At 40.7% G+C, this 22,003-nt stretch overlaps 1 protein-coding gene across 1 annotated transcript in view; it reads left to right on the top strand.

Moving 5' to 3' along the window:
* Positions 1 to 22,003, top strand: part of LOC309831483 (uncharacterized protein) — a gene marked incomplete at its 3' end in the record, with an annotated part of 142,077 nt that overhangs the window by 35,326 nt on the left and 84,748 nt on the right. The window contains 10 exon segments of the mRNA XM_082668701.1: positions 2,328 to 2,455; positions 7,984 to 8,177; positions 8,264 to 8,315; positions 8,907 to 8,997; positions 10,905 to 11,146; positions 14,879 to 15,067; positions 17,038 to 17,226; positions 17,656 to 17,810; positions 18,699 to 18,732; positions 19,089 to 19,201. Coding sequence (XP_082524827.1) covers positions 2,328 to 2,455; positions 7,984 to 8,177; positions 8,264 to 8,315; positions 8,907 to 8,997; positions 10,905 to 11,146; positions 14,879 to 15,067; positions 17,038 to 17,226; positions 17,656 to 17,810; positions 18,699 to 18,732; positions 19,089 to 19,201 — 1,387 coding nt within the window.

The following is a 22,003-nucleotide window of genomic DNA, read 5'->3' on the forward strand; positions in this document are numbered from 1 at the left end:
GACTGAGCCATAACCCTATGTGAGGTAGTTTGGCCATCTCATCTTCACAGTTCATCTCCTGTGGACATAAGTGTACATTTCAGACTCAGGAAGTCAGGGAGGGAAAGGAAAGAAATATGTATGTCTATATAAAGGGCTTGAACCATGACTTGGGGGTGGGAAAAGTGGAAAAAAAGACCATTTAAGTAGATGATGGCATTACAGTTGGCATCCTGACACTGTTACTGCTTTCCATCAGCTTCAGAACTCAATCCGGTAGCCATTTCTTTAAAGTCTCAGAAAATTCCCCTGTACAAGAACACTGGGAAAGAAAGGTCTTTTCCAGTAAAGTGGATAAAACATACCACATTAAGTTGTCCCTCTTTTCCTCAGAGGAGAGCTCATTTTGCATAACAGGCTATAGGAGCTAAATGCCAGCAGAAGCTGACATGCTAGCTTATAAATCTAAGCAAACTGTTTAATTTTTGTATGTTACATGTAATTTTCTCAGCATCATTTCTGTTTTCCACCGGTGCCTATCATTTCATAAAAAACAATATGTTCACTTTTGGAACTCCTAGTCAAAGGAAGCTCCTAATTATTAAAGGTCAGAAGTCAGATTTTTTAAAGTCAACCAGCCAAACAGACAAAAACCACTAAGGGCTCTATTTAACACCTCCCACCTCAAAATATATAGGCATATACAATAGTATCTGAAAATTCAATAAGCACATACACCTCCCCAACACACACCATTTTAGAAAAGATACAGTTTTGTTTCCAGCTCAGGTCCCCCATTTGTTGGAGACTGTAACTTGGTTATTGTTCTTACTGTTGTTTAGACTCTGCTTGTTGCCCAGTGGCATTTCTGCCTTACCCACCACTGGGTGCAGGGCCCTGAGGGAAATTAATGATTTTTTTTCTAAGTGACAAAAAACTGATTGACCTTGGGGAAACTGCGGTTAGAAGCAGAGATATTCCTGAGTTCCTAACAGAAAACCACCAGGATGCAAAAAGCCCTGGGTAGGAAAATGCCAGACAAGCCCCAGAGGGAGAAATCATTAGTCAGGGTAATCAAATAACCCGTAATCTGTATTCTCTCTTCCTTTTGGCATCACTCAAATTTATCCAGTTTTAGAAGTAGCTGAGGTAAGAATATTCCTATTGGAATAATATGACTGCATTAGCATTGCATTTGGAAAGAACTTAGAGTTTCTAGACACATTGCAACACTTGGAGGGAAATTTAGGAAGAGTTTGTGCTATTTTGTAATATATGTAGACTTTAATTAAGGATAATTCATGTTCATATTGTTATAAAAGGCTGCTCTAAGAATGTTTGACAATTAACCTTTCAGATCCCAGACAGAATTAATTTAGTATTAGATTGAATTCTTTGTTCTGTCTTTGCCACAGACCATTTGGGATCTGAATCATGGGATGCAGTGCTGGCATCCAACATTCCAGGGCATTTAATTTCAGCTCTTAGCTTTTATCTCTACTGGTCATCCTACATTCTAATGCATCATTTTTGCTGATGTTAGTTTACACTACGATTCGACTATTTCCATCTCTTAAGAACTTACTTTGATTGAAATACTTAGTCACATGAGCATCTCTCACTGAGCTAGTGAGTATACGGTCATCCATTGTAAAATGATTTTCCAACTGCTGCTGTAGAAATTCCTGACCAAAGCCTTTCTCTTGTTCAAGTACGCACCATATACTTGATAATTATTAAACCTGAAAATCTCTTACTTTTGAATATTTTATTCTGAAATAGACCACTTAAAATTTTAAGCAATAATGATGTCGACAGTGAAAACTTACAGTACTATAGTGGGAAAATATTTTAGCTGAATAATGGCAATGATTACACTTATTGATTTAAGTTAGTAATTAACATAATTAAGGAATATCTTAGAAATTTCCCTGAAAAATTTTGACTTGGCTGGCATCAATTGATACAGCAGGTTAAACTGGGTTTGTTGTTAAACCACCAAGGGACCTGTTTTTACCGAAGGAGAAATGTGTGTTTTGCCTTTAAATTACAGGTTTGCAGACATTTTAGTAAATATTTCATGTTAACTGAATTTTGGTTATATTTCTAAAATTAGTCTTTTAAAACTAGAAGTAAAAACAAAAACCTCTGTTGATTTAAAAGTCAGCAAGTATGAACTTAGCACCTGGTCTTGCCCATGGCTCTTTAACCGATTCTCAGGAATCCCAGTTACCCATTCAGTGTTTTCCTTCCTGAGAGGGAGCTGACAATCTGAGGGGTCCATTTCTACTAGGAATAGCTTCATAGAGAGACCTGTCTCTGGTCATTTTCATCCATTTCTCTACCAGGTCACAAAGAGGGCAACGAGTCAAATGTTGACCAGGACTGGGGATGGGCCCATGCAGGTATGGACAGATCTGCTGTGCTGTATGACATGTGGACTTGGGAAGCAACTCTTCTAGAAAACAAGCGCCAGGTATTTTTACCTAGAAAACAAAACATCTATTGAACATTCTTATAAACCCCAATATACTTTTTTAAACCCAGTGGGTCTTTTAGAGCAGTTCCCAATAAAATGAATAATTATTTAAATAACCTTAGCTAGTTGTAAGGATGTGAGTAATAAATTTTATGTTCTTTACTGTGGTTCTTTGTTACAAAAAATAAAATGTGAAGGATATGACTTTATCATAAGGGAAATTTGTTAGAGGGCTGTATAATTCAGGCCCTTTTATAATATGTATGCTTTTATCGAGAATGAATGATGATTCCATTCATGTTCATTGTCCTGTCAGGGACAAGCCTCACTTTGCTAAACACAGACAAACTGACTGACCTTATTATGGCCTTTAGAAGGGTATGCCACATGTGGGTGGGTGAGAGCAGTTGGGCAAGGATTTCCAGAATGGAAATAATAGGATTTGAAGACTGGATGTTGGAGTGAGAGAATGAGGGTGGAATTAAAATGACTTCCTCGGGCTCAGGGAGGAGGCTGTTAACTGAAACAGAATGAAAGAGGAGGAGCCTCTTTAGAGGGGAAGGTAGCATTGAGTCTAGGACACAGGTGTGTGAGGAGAGTTTGCTAAAACCCAGGTGTGAATGTTTTGCGGGAGCTGTAGGTTTGAAGCTCAGGAGCAGGTATGAGCTGAAGTATGAATGTGGAAGTTGAACCATAGTAATGAATCGAAATGTCTAGGAAAAGCCAGAGATGCCTGAAATGGGTTCCTGGGAACACTTACATTTAACGGGAAGGTCATGGAACAAGAATCCATGAGAGGAACAAGAAGGAGGAGCCAAAGAGACTGAAGAAAAAAAGAAAGGGATAGTGTTAGGAAAGCCCACAGGAAAAAAACGTTTTAATTAGGAGAGGATGGTTTCCTGTGTGGACGTGAAACATCAAGAAAGGTGAGTCCTAAAAACCAGACGGTGGGGTCAGCCATCAGGCAGTCATTGCCAGCTTTGTAGGACTCTCTCAAAAGCGTAGCAGAGATGGAAGCCAGTTACAGTGCATTGTGATGTGGTCGGAGGATGAGGAAGTGGAAATGTTTTCTTTGAATTGTTTTTCTAGTAGAGTAGAGGGTTTACCATTTCATCTACGCTCTGGTCTGTTACTCATGGAGATGTAGGTCACCCACTTTTGAAAACAACTGGCTGGACTTAAAGGGTGCAAGCCTTGGCCTTGAAAATTGTTCCTCTTTTCAAAGACAAGTGGCTTCTAGAGTTTGCATCTGCAAACTTGATCTGCCAAACAGAACCTTACTGTGATCAGCTGAGTAAATGGGCGATTTAGACTCAGTGTAGAAACTGGAGAGGCTGCATTAAACGTAAAGTAATACAGAATCCTCAAACTCGACAAGTTTATTGGGCCAGACATGAGTTTTAAGCAGCCCCCCTTTTCTGTACTCTCCCCACCTCCACTTTCAGTTCTTCTAGGCCTTTTATGGAGGCCCCAGGCAGGACTCAATGGCAGAGAAGAATAGAAAGGCAGAGAGTAATAAAAAACAAGTTTCTTCTTACTTTGGCCTAGGGTTCATTCTGTGCTAAGCTACCAGGGCTGTCCACTGGTTTCTTCTGTGGTATGTGAAATTATTTTAACTTAAAACGATCATTGAAAATATCTCCCTCCTTTCTACCCCAAGAATGTGTTCCCTATAGAAACTGAGCTGTCAGTGCCCCCAAACTGGAAAATGCAGCTTTCTAAATCAGAAATTGTTGAAAGGGCCTAATTTTAATGGATAAACCAGATTTTTATCTAAAGTACAACTGTTTTCCCCCATTACTGATTCTACTGCCAAGTGTCCTCAGCTGTTTTTTATTGTTAACTATATTGGAATCACTAAAGTCAAGAACTGTTCAAACACATTGGCTTGTCTTAAATCCTTAAAGTAGCCATATTATGTGAAAGGCTCATAAAAATAGAGCTGGTGTGAATTTAGGTGGATTAAGAGACTCAGAAGCTGGGCATCAGCTGTGCCAGTTCCTGACATTTATACCAACTGCTAATTCTCTCCACAGCCACCAGAGGACACATTTTCAGGGTAATTTGAATTAGTGTTTAGAGCACTAAAAAAAGGCCAAAAATTCTGTGACAAGATGTGTCTGACACTGATTTTCTGTTTTGCGCTTTCATTTGACCTAAAATACTGTTTTTAAAAGTATTTTAAGTCCAAGAAATAAAAAAAGACTGAGGTAAAAAATATAAACACAGTCCGGTTTGAGATTATTCACTTTTCTATTTTCTCCAATATTTGATGCCTACCGTCAGTGTGCACCACGTATTACTTTGCCTGAGAGTTGGCCCTTGACATACACAGGTGACATTTGACAGGCTAGGAAGACTTCTTAGACAAATACCAGCCCAGAGTTTAAATGGAAATGGGCCAGTTAGCAAACAGATAATAAATAGCAACTGTGAGGCAGAAAGATCACAGTCCTACCCCTACTGAGAAAGAATTCATAATAAAATTATGCAAAGGACCATCTGAGAGCTTTTCAAGGTGGAGGGCAAAGCTTGAAAAAGGCTTGTCAATTTAAAAAGAGCCACATTTTCCTTCTCAACAGCTAGGGTTGCCAGGTAAAATATGACAATATTGGGGACATACTGAAAAAGTATTGGTTGGTTATCAGCAATTCAAATTTAACTAGATGACCTGTATTTTTATTTGTTAAATCTGGTAATCCTACCAACAACAAAGTGATAGTGGCAATTTAGCACCAGCCTCTGCAACCTGGTATCACCAGATTGGAATCACCAGCAAGAACCCTTACCACAAACTTCCCCTGCCAAATAACCAAACAATAGGGCTTATTGTACAAAAACAGGTCAAGGCAATACAAATACTATAAACCAGCTCCTGGGATTGCCCTGGCCCAGCCAAAAAGGTTTAAATTCGTCCAGAATGATTTAGGGAAGTTATTGTTTCTTTTCTAATCTTCCCCTAGGCTATTGAGTGGCACCCTTCTTACCCCATCACTCCTTCGTTTCTGCTTTGTCTTCTGCTATTTAATAACTGAATGCTATTCTAGAGTAGAGCCCTGTGGATGGGATAAGGTCATTTAGACCACCCTGCTTGCTTCATTTTCCCTGGGGTTCACTTAAAGGCAAGGGAGCTGCACCTTCATTTCACACTCTGAGCTGTGTGAGTTTTTAACCTGTGGAGCACATTCTGTGTCCTAAGCTTTTAGCCTCTTCTGGTGTTATCCTTTTTATACTGAGGTTGACCCAAGGCCCTTTGAACCAATGTTTCCCAAAGGGCATCCTGCAAAACTGGATGCTAAATAAAGTGCCCCAGGCTCTCCCTGCTTGAGCCTTAGCATTGAAGCCCTCAGACACTGGACTTCTATTACTAAGGCAGTATTTGATTCCTAGTCTGCTATTGATTTTCAAGTGTTTACCTCCTTGGGAGCTTCAGGAGTTGTTATTGCAAGATGGAGACACTCCTGGCTTTTCCTGCCACTTGGTTCCTTTACTCCCCGCTGCACTGTTGCCACCTATATTCAAGTAGTGCTTACACCCTCTCAATTCTTTCTGGTCTTGCATTCTTAGCTATGGGCTCCACACAATGAAAGGGGCTCTTTATCTCCTTTTAGGAAATTCCGTAGTTTGTTAAGAAGTGAGCTGGCTTCCTGGCCTCAAACTACCAGGAAGACCAACACCCAAGGAAACAAAAAATGCTCTTTCTCTAATGCATCTCAGCGTGTGCTAGGCTGTCGGGTGGGTAGAAATTGCAGGCTCAACAATCCACTCCTTGCTGTCAATTAAATGCACACACTGGGCACACCTGTGTCTTTGGTGATACAGCTACCTTGAGAGCTGAGGCCTTTCAGAAGCGTGAAACCTCCATTAGAGGAGTGGGTCAGAGAAGACTGGGGAGGGACATGTTGAGCTGAAACTCTTGGGGGGAAGTTGGATTAGATCGGCAGAGGAAAGGGATCTGTTTTGTTGTGAGACCATTGGGAGTAAAAGTTCAGAAGTTTTCAGTTAGAGTTGATTTATCCATCAGGTAATATAGACGTGGTGTTTAGGATCTAAGAGCTTTTCAGGGACCATTGAAAATATGTGAGATCTGAGAGGAAAAAAACATGCATTACTCGGAAATCCAAAAAGAAAATACAAAACAGTTATCAATAAATGCTTAACTGACATGTCCATAAAATGTTAAAACTTTAACTGAGCACTTGTAAACATCTCATTACATTTGAAAACAATTTATAGATCAGATTTTCTCACTTCATAAGAATTCTCAAGTACATACTACCCAGAAATCATAGCCAATCATTAATGAAATGTATTGCTCATAGCCAAATAATTTGAAAATTATAAATATCATTTAACATTTTTACAGAAAAAATTGATTGGGATGTGTTTTAATGTATTTGATATAATGTGGTTCAGAGTCTCCAAAAGTAAGTGAGTCTAAGGCCTATGAAAGTTTTTTATTTTTTAACATCTTTATTGGAGTATAATTGCTTTACAATGATGTGTTAGTTTCTGCTTTATAACAAAGTGAATCAGTTATACATATACATATGTTCCCATATCTCTTCCCTCTTGCGTCTCCCTCCCTCCCACCCTCCCTCCTATGAAAGTTTTAAAACAACCCTAAGACAGTAATTACATTGTTCAGAACTACTTACACATTGGCCCTTAGGTCCCTGTTTGGGATTCCAGCCCAGTGATCTCTGAAGAGCTTTTTCTGATTAGCACCATGACTGATTACACACAAATAGAATTTACACAGAGAACAGAAATTCCTTAAGTGCATAAACAAATGTAAAAACAAAATAAAGAGCATCTCTTTCTGAATTCCCACGCTAAGAACCCTCTTCAATGGTTAGTGCATGGAAGCTTCCTTCGGCTTTTAGAAAAGACTTGTGAACTCCACTAAAACAGAAGCTCCCTCGATGCTCTTGAGAGTTCTGTACGTAGGCCTTTCCTAGTGAAGTCTGATCTGGGATAAATGCCTTTATAGCTAGAGGGCACTTTCATCCTCAGCTTGCCACTCTAACCCCCTCCCCCACCATTTCTACATAGGTGAAACTTCGGCAAACTGTTAAAGCGAAAGGGTCATAAATGGGACTGAGGATGTAGAAGAGGGGTGGAAGCCACCTGCTCACCTTTGGTGATAGAGTAAAATGGGGGAGGGAGAGTGGGTCTGTGGAAAAAGGTGTTGGAGATAAATGGATTTGATGAAGTGACATTGAATGCACTGTCTCATTGGAACTTATAATTATTAGATGTTATATTATTCATTATATTACCCCCCTTTATTTGTGGAGAGCAGAGGAAGAGGGGACAGCGGTGAAACGAGTGCTTTGTCCCTCACCCTCCCTAGCTGGTCTGTGTTGCACTGGTGTGGCAGCTGCCCACCCTGGCCTGGTACCCAGAGGTTCAGAGCTGTCCCTTTCCTGTTGATGGTGGGGGGTCTTTCCAAAGCATGGAATGGGTGGAGGCTCACCTCTCTCTGCTGGGCCCTGTTCCCTGACTGCCAACCTTATTTGAAACTTCTTGGCAATTACTCTGAAGCCTACCAGCGTGTGTTGGACCCAGAGGAGAGGTTTGCCTTAGCACAAGTGATCACTGACATCATACACAGGTGCCCAAGGTTTGATCTCAGCTACCGTTACTTCATTAAGGCCTACCGAGAGGAATGCACCTGCCTGAGGCTTCACCTGCAGCTGGTGAGGGGCATCCTTACGTGAGTATATTTGGGTTTTAGAAGATTCCATGTGAGAAGAGGATGAAAAACACAGGCCAGAACTGAGAATCGTGTTTTCCTTTCAGTCCCAGTCCAGAATCTGGGTTTTCTAGGGCAGCACGTACACGATGTTTATTTGTAAGCTTATTTGCATTGTTGAATTCCAAGCATGACTACAATCTTAAAGGGAGGTTTCCAATCCTAATTGCATTTAACAATACCAAAGAATTGACAACCTGTTTTCATTCAGTCACAGAGTTTATAGTGAAAGAAGGATGAAACCTACCCCCTTGTAAGACATTAAAGTGTAAAATTATATTTATTTTTTAAAAGGTTGCAATTATTTCTAGGACACTACAGGAAATGATCACAGTCTGTGTCCTCTGGGGAAAGGCTAGGAGATAACGATTGTTGCAGTACAGTTACCTTAGGCCTGCTTAGAATTTTTTCATTGTAGTCAATTATTTGACAGAAAGAAGTTTTCTTGTGCCTCTTAAGATCGCCTGAAGCTGGTTGCCTTTGCTTTCCCTGGCTGACCCTCGGCTCAGACTAAAGACAAGCATGTCTCTGTGTGAGTGAATCCTTAAAACCCATGCCTGGGTGAAAATTAGCCAAATAATGAAGAGATGCAAAGGGCTGATGTTCTGTTCTTATCATGCCAAGGCTCATAACTCACATCCATGGGAAAGTTTGACTTTTCTAATTTTAACTTTTATGTGATATTTCTAGATAGAGTGTCAGTGGGAGTATGTCCAGAGGCTTTGGCGTGAAGGCCATCCAGATGCTAGCAATACATTTGGACTTCCCCTTAACATAATTTGCAAATAACTCATTTCCATCAACAATAGCTGGTAAGTTGGTGTTGTCTTTAGACATTTTACATTTAATTTCTGGATAATTTAAGGGCATGATGTTAAGCCTAATACTATTCTACAAAGCACCTCTCAAGTATTTGGAGCTGAGAGAAGTAAATATAAAAGTCACAGAAGAGGGATCCCTTTGCATACTCATTATCTATTTACTTTGTAAATAAAGAATAGGAGACTAGAATTTAGACTTATGCCACTGGGAGCAGAATCTTCATTCCCTTGAGGAGTCCTAAAAAACCCCAGTTGCTCTTGAAATGCTGTCGTAGGATTTATCAGAGGTGCCACACCAGCCAACATATGTGAAACACAGATGTGCTTTAAATTTCTCAAAAACGAATTTCCTTATTCTAGCAAGTGTCAACAAAAAGGTTTCTGCAGGCTTATCTTGTGATACCACCTCCACCCCTTTAAGGAGCAGATTAAATTTCCTGAGATCATTCAGAGAGAGTACATGAAGTCACCCCCTTGATATGTGGTATGATTCCCCCTCACCATTCCTTTCCAGGCTTCAGGGGTACAGAGGAACCAAGAAGCTGGTGACAGGCTCCAAGTTGGTCTGTGTAACCCAAGATCACAACTTCTCTGTTGCTCCAAATGGGTGGAGAAATTGTCCAGCTCCTTTCAACATTCATCAAATATTTTTGAGCATCTACATGTTCCAGGCAGTGTGCTAGGAGCTGAGGACACAGAATGAACAATGCAGGCATGGCCCTATGCTCCTGTGAAGTGTATAGTCTAGCAGTACAGGCAGACTTGCAGTAAGAGATTGCCACAATGGGCTGTGATGTCATCTTGGTCCATCATTTCATGGACAGGCATCCCATGGGTAGGGTGCCATGGGATTTCATAGCTGAGGTTCTAACCTTTTCTTTCTTTCTCTTGAGAAAGAACCCTGGGAGCTCCAGGCACAAGACTGCATTTTCTCCAAAGACCTTTCACAGGACTGATTTTTTAACTATAGTAAGTTTGAGACCACTTCTACTGTTCAGGAAGTGGTTTTTGACAGAACATGCTAGGACTATATGGATACTAAAACCTGTCAGAGTGTCTCAAAAGCAAATGATATTTACTTGATGAGATTCCTTTCCAGACTTAGGTTTGTATTTCCTAAGATCTAGGAGTAAGAAGAATCCCATTTGCATGGGTTTAAGAAGTATTTAGATATAGAAAGGCCCTTGACTTGACTGGTGCTATATCCTTTATTTCCAAAGCAATAACCCACAGAAAAGTGTTTTATTATCTCTGGCCTCATTCATTCATAAAATATAACATTTTTATGACAAACATGAATGATTCCAGCAGTTGTGTACAGAACTTAAAAATCGTCTTCATCCATTATCATTTTGGGGGAAAAAAATGGATAAAGAATCGGGTGAAAAATAGAAATAGTCATGGAAAGTACTTGTTTAATATTTAGATACTTTTATATTAAGTTATTTTGTTTTCAAATATTTGGCTAAATATTGATTACTGAAATGTTGACAGGTTTGCCATATACAATCTTAGAATCCCTTTTTTCAATTTTATTGAGATATAATTGATGTACAGCACTGTATACATTTAAGGTGTACAGCATAATGATTTGACTTATAATGAATCTTATTCTTTTTGGCTTTTAGAGTAAACTATGTCTTCTAGTTTTAAAAAGGTTCACATTAAAGCAAAAAGCATGTTGTGTAACTTGATGGGCTCCCTGGACAGCCTCTGAGACCCCATTGAGCTTCCAATTTTTTATGATGCCCTGGATTATAAGAGTGTTTTATTGGTCTCAAAAAATATGAAATCCAAATACCTGTAGAAACATTAAGTTCTTCACTGTGTAAAATCGTCATTAATTGTTTCTCTTCATTAAGCCCAGCTTTGACAAACATTTACCTGCTGGAGTTCCACCCTTCCCTGGGCCTGGCTTTGCACATCCCCAGAGCCCTTGAGCACCTCCTCAGGGAGGCCTGCCACACCTGCAGGCCCACATCAGCCAGTGCCCTCACCTTGCTAGAGAGACACATGCTGCAGCTGGCCCTGGATGTGTGGCTCACTCCAGCCAAGCCCAAGTCCTGGTACGGCGCACAGCTCCAGAAAGACATAGGTTCTCTGAAAGGGGTAGGTGGGTCCTTGGCAAAGAGAATGTTTCCTCCCAGATGTTACTACTTAGCTTTGTTTTTATGTTTGGCTCTATTCCCCTCTATCTGGCCAGGGACAGATCATAGTCCTAGGGCTTGACAACATTTTTATTTCTATTTTTTTTTTCATTTTTGAAAAAGTTTCTAGTTTTCATTTTCAAAGTTTCTAGTTTATCAGGATGCTGCTACAGTTATAATTTAAAGGGAGATGTACTAGATATGGGGAAAATATTTTCTGGTTTATTATTTATATTTTTAAAATATCTTTTTAATTAAATTTTTTTCTTTCTAAGATTCTTCCTAAAATGTACTCTTTTGTCCTGAGCTGAGATCTGGTAGAGGAGAGACAGCACTGAGTGAGGAGTCAGTGACTTGGACTCAAGTTCAGTCCTGCATTAACTTGCTGTGTGACTCTGAGCCTTACTTTCCTATTTTTTAACATTATGTTTGTGTATTTGAGGGGAGGAGGGTAGAAGTGAGCTCAATGATCACTAAAGCCCCTTCCAGCTCTAACGCTCTGTGGTTCAAACTGTGGCCCAGTGCCTTACATGGTGTATGTAATTGGATTTTAATTTTTTTCTTTTTCTATTAAGGCTATCACAGTTGAGCCTGGGTTTCTAATTTGACCTTACTTGCTATTAAGATGAAGGAACTTTCAGGCTTCCCTGGTGGCGCAGTGGTTGGGAGTCCGCCTGCCAATGCAGGGGACACGGGTTCGTGCCCCGGTCCGGGAAAATCCCACATGCCGCAGAGCGGCTGGGCCCGTGAACCATGGCCACTGAGCCTGCGCGTCTGGAGCCTGTGCCCCGCAGCGGGAGAGGCCACAACAGTGAGAGGCCCACGTACTGCTAAAAAAAAAAAAAAGATGAAGGAACTTTCAAGGACCCCAGCTGCCAAAAATATTTGTTCCACAGGTCTGCCTCAGCCTCCTATCTCCTCCTGCCCAAACTAAAGTTTTATTTTCTTTTAAATTAATGTTGAGTTGATCAAAAGTAAAATTTAGAATTGTAGCAAAAGAGGAAAACAGAAAATTACTCTAAATATAACAATTCAAATCCATTTGTAATCATTATTTTTCTGAATTCAAGTATTCTTCATATACATGTTTTACATAGTTCTTTCTAATCATATCCTTCATACACTATCTCCTGTTTTTCTCAGTTAACATCATATTATATATTCTTCTGTATTGCTAATAGTCTTTATACTCACTCACCTTTACGACCACATAATTCCCTTAAGTGGTGAATCATAACTTATCCAACTATCAATGGGCATTCAAGTAGTTTCCAATTTTTCATTATTATTAAAAGTGCTATAAGGTACATCTCCATGCTCACAGATTTTTCCGTATTTTGAATCAATTCCTTTGGATAGATCCCAGAAGTGGATTTGCTGAAGCAAAGTTTAAGTCTTTTGATTTATGCTGGCAGATCACTTTCCAGAAGAGTCATGCCACTGATAGTGTATGCCACTGATAGTGTATAAGAGTACCAGTTCTGCTATACCCTACAATGTTAGTTATAAGCATGTAATGTCTGTGCTAATATATACATATTATATATAAAGGTGGCATTACACTGCTGATTTTCTTTCCTTGCTATTTGTTGAGATTAAATATTCTTCCAAATGTCTTGTTACTAATTGTATTTTTTATGAATTTTCTGTTCTTTCCCTTAGTTTATTTATCTCTTGGAATCCTAATGTCATTCCTATCCACTTACATGGGCTCTTCTTTAAAAAAAAAAACAAACTTTAACCCTTTTGTCCATCATATTTTCTGCAAATATTTTCCCCAATTTGTCTTTTTATTTTTTAACAGAAACTTATTTTCATGTAGTCAAATCTATTTGTCTTTTCTTTTGCAATTTCTTGTATCCTCCTAAATCCAGAAAGCAAAAATTCCTCCAGATGTTTCATATTTTATCTTATTTTATTCTAACTTCTTAAGGTTTTATCTTATTTCAAAAATATTTAACTCCTTTGAGTGTTCCACCTGGAGTGTGTGTGCATGTATGTGTGTGTATATGAGTGTGTGTGTGGTGTAAGGTATGGCTCAAAATAGAATTTTTCCCCAAATTACCAGCCATGTATCCTACTACCATTGATTGAGGATTATTTTCACATTGTATTATGGTAACAGATTTTTTTTCAAATGTATTTTTAGTCCTCTTATAAATCGTAGTGAATATATGGTGTACCTATCCAGTCTCTCATTGATCCCACACTTTATTTTATTTTATTTCATATTTTTGACCGCACCGCATGGCTTGCAGGATCTTAGTTCCCCGACCAGGGATTGAACCCAGGCCCTTGGCAGTGAAAGTGCCAAGTCCTAACCACTGGACCACCAGGGAATTCCCCACACAACTTTAATTGTTATTATTTTTGAAATGTGTTCAAATTGGGACCTAGAAATGATAAATATTCAGATTAATCTTTTGTATTGGGACAGAAAATGGGGCAGGTATTGCCCTCAGAAGACAAGCAGGAAATTAGTTTAATAAATCTCTTTATCACTTTGGAAGACTTCAATTGTCTAGAAATTGCATCTCTGAGTAGGCAAGGACTTTGGTAAATAAGTGGATCTACCCTTGGGAAGCCAAACCAGGAAAGGCAAACTAGGGGGTCTCCAAACTGGGTCCTTGCTGGGAGTGGTATATTAGAGGGTAGCAAAAATGCCAGAGCAGAGGAGGTGAGCAAGGCAGAAGGACATTAAAAGAGCAATGTGGTTATTTCACCAATCACCCAGGGCTGACTGAGTGGAGGAGCACTGCAGAGGCAGTTTGGTATACTGTAAAACTACAGCTTGGGGGCTTCCCTGGTGGCGCAGTGGTTGAGAGTCCGCCTGCCGATGCAGGGGACACAGGTTCGTGCCCCGGTCCGGGAAGATCCCACATGCCGCAGAGCGGCTGGGCCCGTGAACCATGCATGGCCGCTGAGCCTTCGCGTCCGGAGACTGTGCTCCGCAACGGGAGAGGCCACAACAGTGAGAGGCCCGCGTACCGCAAAAAAAAAAAAGAAAAAAAGTACAGCTTGAAACTAAGAAACCTAAGTTTATTCTTGGTACTGTTGTATGACCTTAGAAAATTTCAGTGTTGCTTCAGACCCCTCACTGGTAAAATGGAAATAATAGTATCTGTGATGCCTAAATCATAGGTATCTTGTGAAAATAAAAATGAGTTAATATATGTGAAAATACTTGAAATTTTTAAAACTTCAATTAGAGTTTATAAGAAATTATTAATATTATTATTGGCCACTAAAATACTTGAAATATATCAGATACTTCTATTTCTATTTAGGTCATCTTTATCATTTCTCTCTTTATTTTGGCTTAAAACATTTATGATAATGGTAATAGCAAATACTCTGTACCAAGCACTTTTGCATATATTAACTCACTTAACCCTCTCAACAACCCTATGATACAGTTTTGATCTATCAGTTCCTATTAGGTGCTGTTATTATCCTTATCCCCACTTTGCAGATGAGGAAACTGAGAGACAGCTAAATTGAATAAGTTGCCGCAAATCTCACAGCTTATAAGTGTCAGAGCTAGGACTTGAGCCCAGGAACTCTGGATCCAAAGTCTATGCTGCCGATGTATTTTTCTTAATATGTCAAATTTCTGTGTGTGTGTGTGTGTGTGTGTGTGTGTGTGTGTGTGTGTGTGTGTGTGTGTTTTAAAAAGTATTCTGTTTTCTTTCAGCTGTTTTCAGCTAAAGTGATGGGCGATCCCTTCCTCGTGGGGGAGATAGGCCTGCTTGCATTCAAGTCTGCAGCAGACGTAGGACAGAACCAAGGCCAAGATTCTCATATACTGCTCCTACAGACATTTTCCAAACTTTTGGAACTCTTGACCCTCTGGCATAGGCTGATAGAGATGAGTCTGGGGAGTGTACACTTAGCACGGTCAGTAGGGGGACTGAGGATCCAGATGGAGGATAACAGACTACGGGTCCCCCTACCTGCAAGCCTTGCCCCATCTGTGCCCCAAGAGTAGCCAGAGTGAGCTTTCTAAATGGCTGAAATGATGACCTCCCTTTCTCCCTCCCTCCATTGTTTATCCTCTCACTCAGGCCTCCCCACATGCCTCTCTGACCACTCAGCTAGGCTGGGTTCTCCTCCAAGCACCCGGGCTTCCTCTTCATTCAGCCATTGCCTTTTAATTAGATGCTTAATATTGGTTTGTTGGTTTTCCTGCTAGTGTAAGCTCCCTAGTATCCTATCAGGGGTATGAAGCCTGACCCTCACTGGGCACTCAGTGAATACTGATTGTATTTGCTCTCAAATATAATGAAGTTGAATAGCAGAGCAGAAGCAATGGAGGGCCTAAAGAAAGGAAAGAATGAGTCAGTGACAGCATCCAGGTCTGGCAGAGGTATGGAAGGTTCAGCAGGCAGGGGGAGAGAACACTTAGTGAGTTAGGTTTTAGGTATGAGCGTGAGATGATGGTAAGACATTTAAGTGAACATGTTCCCCAAACTGGAAAAACATGGAACTTGAAGATTTGTTGCAAACGTGTATGAGTTCTTTTGTGTTCTGTCCCCATGAGAGGCCCTGAAGACGCAAAGAGTCCAATCATCAACCATCAACCACTGTCTAGGGCCTAGTGTGGCCAGGGTCTGTACTGGGGACTTTACATGTACTAGTTCATGTACTCCTCAGAATATTCTTTTGATATGATAGCTTTATGATGTCCTTATGATATATTATGATATGATAGCTTACAAACATGTTACCAGCAGGAAGGTAGAGGCTCAGAAAAATTAAGTAATTTGCCTAAGATCAAATAACTAGAAAGTAGTAGAAGCAGAATTCAAACCATGAGCCCAGATATTATTAACTGCTATGATACTACCTCCTCATAATTTCTGATCCTTGTTCTCAGGGAGTTCACAATGTAAAAGTTCCCCCTAATAAAGTTTAGTATGATATTTTAGTCATATGAACAAAATACTATGGGAGCACAGGAAATAGTGTATTTCACTCTTTCTAAGTGAATCAGAGAAAGTTCCATAGAAAAGGGCCTAGGGATGATTGTGTAACTCCAAAATTCATATGTTCAAGCTCTAACCCCTAGTACCCCAGAATGTGACCTTATTTGGAGATAGGATCTTTACAGAGGTAGTCAAGTTAAAATGAAGTTATCAGAGTAGGCTCTTATCTAATATAACTGGTGTCCTTATAAGAAGAGGTAGTTTGGACACAGACATACCCAGAAGGAATACTGTGTGAAACCACAAGGACAAGATAGCCATCTATTAGCCGAGAAAGGCCTGGAACAGCTCCTTCACTCAAAACCCTCAGAAGGAACCAACCCTGCAACACTGATCTTGGACTTCTGTCCTCCAGAACTGAGACAAATTTCTGTTGTTTAAGCCCCCCAGTTTATGGTACTGTTTCACAGCAGCCTAGCAAACTAATACAGGTGCCATTTGAACGCAGCCTTAATGTACCAAATTCTCAAGATGAAGATGTGTGTTAGAATGGGGGTAAGAGAGGAAGGGAAGGCATTCTAGACACAGAAGCCTGAAATGCCAGAGCAACATCTGAATGGATCCTGGCTGCAAGCCATGGACACGTGAGAGTAGAGCTCAGAGTTGAAGCAGGACAGAGATGGGGGTCACAGGGTCTTACACAAGGGGGTGATGGTTAGGGCCTGGAGTTGGATGACAGACTCCCTAAGGAGGGCATGGAGAAGGTGAGAAGAGGATTAGGTTTAGAACACCAGGAAACAGGTGTTGAAAATAAAGAGGAGAAGCCGGAATGTAGCAGCAGCAATGGTGGCGGGATGGGGGCAGCAGTGCTTGGCTGCTCAGCCAGTGCCCTGGCATGGGGTGGGTGCAGCTCTTTGTGGTCCGCCAGAGCCACAACCGTGTCATCAACAGCCCGGGGGAACGTCTAGCAGGGGCTGTGCACATGCGACTGGCGCCACTGCCCTTCCGAGCCATCCGGGTGACCCACGTGGGGTCCTGCAGTGTCTCCAACAAGGTCAGTGACATGGCATGGGTGGTAGAGGAGGGCTACTTCAACAACCAAAAAGAGGAGAAGCCAGTGAAGACTGAGAGAGAGTAGTCAAGAGGCAGAAGCATGGAGATCCTGGATCCAGGAGAACAAAAATGTTCCTCAAGGAGGAGACAGGCCAACCATGAGGAGCTCTGAGAAAAAATGGTGAACCTCCTATTGAGGGCAATATTGGTGACCTCAGGAGGGCTCTGAAGATAGAAGCCAACTTGTAGGAAATGAGAGTTGAGGAAGTGCCCAAGCATATCTCCTCCGACCTTAACTACTGTCTTTAACTGTCAGAGCTTAGGGCAGACTCAAAACCCTTGTGACTCATTCACTTCACACCGGACTTGGCTTACTTTTGTTTTGACTTTTGCTTTTGTGCTTATTCAGATGGTTTGGTTTTCTTACCACTTACTTTCCTTTTAGGGGAAAATAATAGCAAATGTTCTTGGCTTTTTTTTTTTTCCCTTTTAGTCTTATAAGGACTTGGCATGTGAGATGGGTTTTGAAGAGTTCCATTTGTATCTGAGGCCTGTTCACTTTGAATTTGCATCACACGAAGACAAGGTGGTCCATCCACCTCCTGTCTTTATGATCGCTCTGCTGGAGGACAGTGACCACATAGATAGGTGAGCCTAGAGAGGGTCAAAGTAAAAATAATGTAACAGTAGAATGAGTGGCCAGTAAAAACTAATTTCTATCACAGCTGGCCATGCAAATGCAATTGCATTCTAAATTCTCTCCCTTATAATCTATCTGCCATGATGTCAATGTTTTTCTTTTCCTTTCTTTCTTTTTTTATTTTTTATACAACAGGTTTTTATTAGTTATCTGTTTTATACATATTAGTTTATATATGTCAATCCCAATCTCCCAATTCATCCCACCACCACCACCACCCCTGCCACTTTTCCCCCTTGGTGTCCATACATTTGTTTTCTACATCTGTGTCTCTATTTCTGCCCTGCAAACCGGTTCATCTGTACCATTTTTCTAGGTTCCACATATATGCGTTAATATACGATATTTGTTTTTCTCTGACTTACTTCACTCTGTATGATAGTCTCTAGATCTATCCATGTCTCTACAAATGACTCAATTTTGTTCCTTTTTATGGCTGAGTAGTATTCCTTTGTATATATGCACCACATCTTCTTTATCCATTCATCTGTCGATGGGCATTTAGATTGCTTCCATGACCTGGCTATTGTAAATAGTGCTGCAGTGAATATTGGGGTGCATGTATCTTTTTGAATTATGGTTTTCTCAGGGTATATGCCCAGCAGTGGGATTGCTGGGTCATATGGTAATTCTATTTTTAGTTCTTTAAGGAACCTCCATACTGTTCTCCATAGTGGCTGTATCAATTTACATTCCCACCAACAGTGCAAGAGGGTTCCCTTTTCTCCACACCCTCTTCAGCATTTGTTGTCTGTAGATTTTCTGATGATGCCCATTCTTACCAGTGTGAGGTGATACCTCATTGCAGTTTTGATTTGCATTTCTCTGTCACTCAGATGGACTTCTTTGCTTCTATATGTGTATGTGCAGGTTTGTATTTGTGTGTGTATGTTTTAAACACTAATCCAATCTTGGCAGTTTTACAAAAGCCTACCTTTGAGCATATATTTGCTAGTTAATCAGAGCCTATTCATCCTTTTCTGATAACTAGGGAAACCTGATGCTGTCCAGATACAGAGCAATTAGGCCTGGAGCCTGCCTTCATGGGATGAAACACTGCTTATGGACAGACCAAATTCAGGCTTGTGGCTGAGGAGCAAGGATCTCAACATATCCAGCAGTTTGATCCATACATTTACATGTTGAGTAAGTGGTGATCCCCACCCTCAACTTCACCTTTCTGTTATGAGAGAAATTCCTAATTACTTTCACATTTCTTCCGTTAGCTCTTGTTCCATCCGGGAGTGGAAAATATGCAAGTGACCCTTGCATGCCAAGCTACTCAGAAAAATGCTTTAATGGTGGCTGTCCAGCAGGCGTCCTTCTATCACACTCCCTGAGGGGCCCGTCATGCTGATGTCAAGGTCAGCCTGTAAGATAGAGAAGCCTGAGGCGTGCTACCACTACCGCCAGCTACTGTCAGGCTGCCCCATTGTTTCCTCCCTCCCCCTTTCCCTCCCTCCTCCTTCCTCCACTCCTTCCTCCTTTCCTTCTTCCCATCCTCCCCTTTTCCCTCCTTGTCTTTCTCCCTTTTTTGACCATTTTTTCCCTATCTTTTTACCTTCTTTCCTTCCCTCTTCCCCTCCCTTCCTTCTTTCCTAATACAAACTGACATATGATCAAATTCTTACTGGGTCTCTTAATTTTCAGTGGTTTGCTGATAATTTTTCCATTGTATGTGACTCTATAATATTGACAAGCTAGAATCAACCAGCAGAAAATATCCTGTTCCTCCACCCCTACCCTTTGTGGATAAATGATTCCATTGTTTTCTGTTTTATCCTTCCTGTATTTCTTTTTGCAAAAGTAACCAGATACATTTGCCCTTCTTTTTTTCACAAAAGGTAACACAAAATATATTCTCTTTCTTTTCTGAATTTTTTAGTTGTTATTGATATAATTCACATAACATAAAATTCACTCCTTTAACGTATAATTCACAAGACCATGCAATCATCACCACTATCTAATTCCAGAACATTTTCCTCATTCTCAAAAGAAACCCTGTACCCATTAGCAGTCAATCCCCATTCCCCACTTTCCTCAGCTCCTAGCAACCAGGAATCCACTTTCTGTCTCTACAGATTTGCCTATTCTGGACATTTCATACAAATGGAATCATACAATATGTGGCCTTTTATGTCTGAATTTTTTCACTTAGCATAGTGTCTTCAAGCTTCATCCATGTCGTAGCATGTACCAGTACTTCGTTTTTGTTTTGTTTCGTTTTTTACTGATGAATAGTATTTTATTATATGTATATACCACGTTTTACTTATCCATTCATCAGTTGACAGACATTGGGTTGTTTTTACTTTTTAACTATTATGAATAATGCTGCCATGAACATTTATGTACAAGTTTTTGTAAGGACATATGTATGTTTTGAGTTTTGCTAACACTTTTTATTATCTCTCTTTTTTATTTTAGCCATCTAGTGAGGGTGAAATGATATCTCACTGTGGCTGTGATTTGTATTTTTCTAATTACTTATGACATTGAGCATCTTTTCATGTGCTTATTGGCTATTTGTATATCTTTGTTAAAGACATGTCAATTCAAATCCTTTGCCCTTTTATAAAATTGGATTTTTTTTTATTAATGAGTTATAAGAGTTCTTTACGTATTCTGAATACAAGTTCTTTATCAAGTATATGATTTGAAAATATTTTCTTCCATTCTGAGGATCATCTTCTTACTTCCTTGATGGTGTTCTTTGAAACAAAAGTTTTTCATTTTGATGAGTCCAATTTACCTATTCTTCTTGTATTTTCTCCATTCTGTTTCCAAGATTTTGAATCATCTTTACTATCATTACTCTGAATTCTTTTTCAGGTAGACTGCCTATTTCCTCTTCATGTGTTTGGTCTGGTGGGTTTTTACCTTGCTCCTTCATCTGCTGCATATTTCTCTGTCTTCTCATTTTGTTTAACTTAACGTGTGTTTGGGGTTTCCTTTTCGCAGGCTGCAAGTTCGTAGTTCCCATTGTTTTTGGTGTTTGCCCCCAGTGGGTGAGGTTGGTTCAGTGGCTTGTGTAGGCTTCCTGGTGGAGGGGACTGGTGCCCGTGTTCTGGTGGGTAGGGCTGGATCTTGCCTTTCTGGTGGGCAGGGCCGTGTCCAGCACTGTGTTTTGGGGGTGTCTGTGAACTTAGTATGATTTTAGGCAGCCTCTCTGCTAATGGGTGGGATTGTGTTCCTGTCTTGCTAGTTGTTTGGCATGGGGTGTCCAGCACTGGAACTTGCTGGCTGTTGGGTGGAGCTGGGTCTTACCATTGAGATGGAGATCTCTGGGAGAGCTCTTGCCAATTGATATTACGTGGGGCCAGGAGGGCTCTGGTGGTCCAGTGTCCTGAACTTGGCTATCCCACCTCGGAGGCTCAGGCCTGACACCAGGCCTGGTGTCAGGCCTGATCCTGTCAGCTGCACAGCCAGGTACGTGGGGATTTTCTTGCCTTTTGGGAAGTCTGAGGTCTTCTGCCAGTGTTCAGTAGGTGTTCTGTAGGAGTTGTTCCACATGTAGTTGTATTTTTGATGTATATGTGGGGAGGAAGGTGATCTCTATGTCTTACTCGTCAGCCATCTTGAAGGTCCCCCTGAAATAGGAGACTCCACTAAAGACACCAACCTCCACAAGAGCTAGAGGTGCAGAGGCATTTTTTTCAGAGGGTTTGCAGCTTGCTGGAATGGCAGAAAGGGAGAAAAAGAGAAGATCCTCTAGGGCAAGGGAGGAGAAGTAAGACCCACAACTGCAACCGCCATCGCTTTCGGGACTGGGCCCAATTTACCAATTCTTCTTTTGTCACTTACTCTTTTGGTGTTACATCTAAGAAACCATTGCTTAATCCAAAGTCAGGAAGATTTACTCCTATGTTTTCTTCTAAAAGTTTTGTAGTTTTAGCTCTTACATTCAGGTCAATGATTCATTTATGGTTAATTTTTATATGTAGTGTGAGATAGGGGGTCTAACTTCATTCTTTTTTTTTTTTTCTTTTTTTTTTTTTGCAGTACACGGGCCTCTCACTGTTGTGGCCTCTCCCGTTGCAGAGCACAGGCTCCGGACACGCAGGCTCAGTGGCCATGGCTCACGGGCCCAATTGCTCCATGGCATGTGGGATCTTCGCGGACCAGGGCACGAACCCGT

The sequence above is a fragment of the Grampus griseus genome (assembly GCF_964374135.1).
Source record: "Grampus griseus genome assembly, chromosome: 13".
In the NCBI taxonomy this organism is placed as follows: Eukaryota; Metazoa; Chordata; class Mammalia; order Artiodactyla; family Delphinidae; genus Grampus; species Grampus griseus.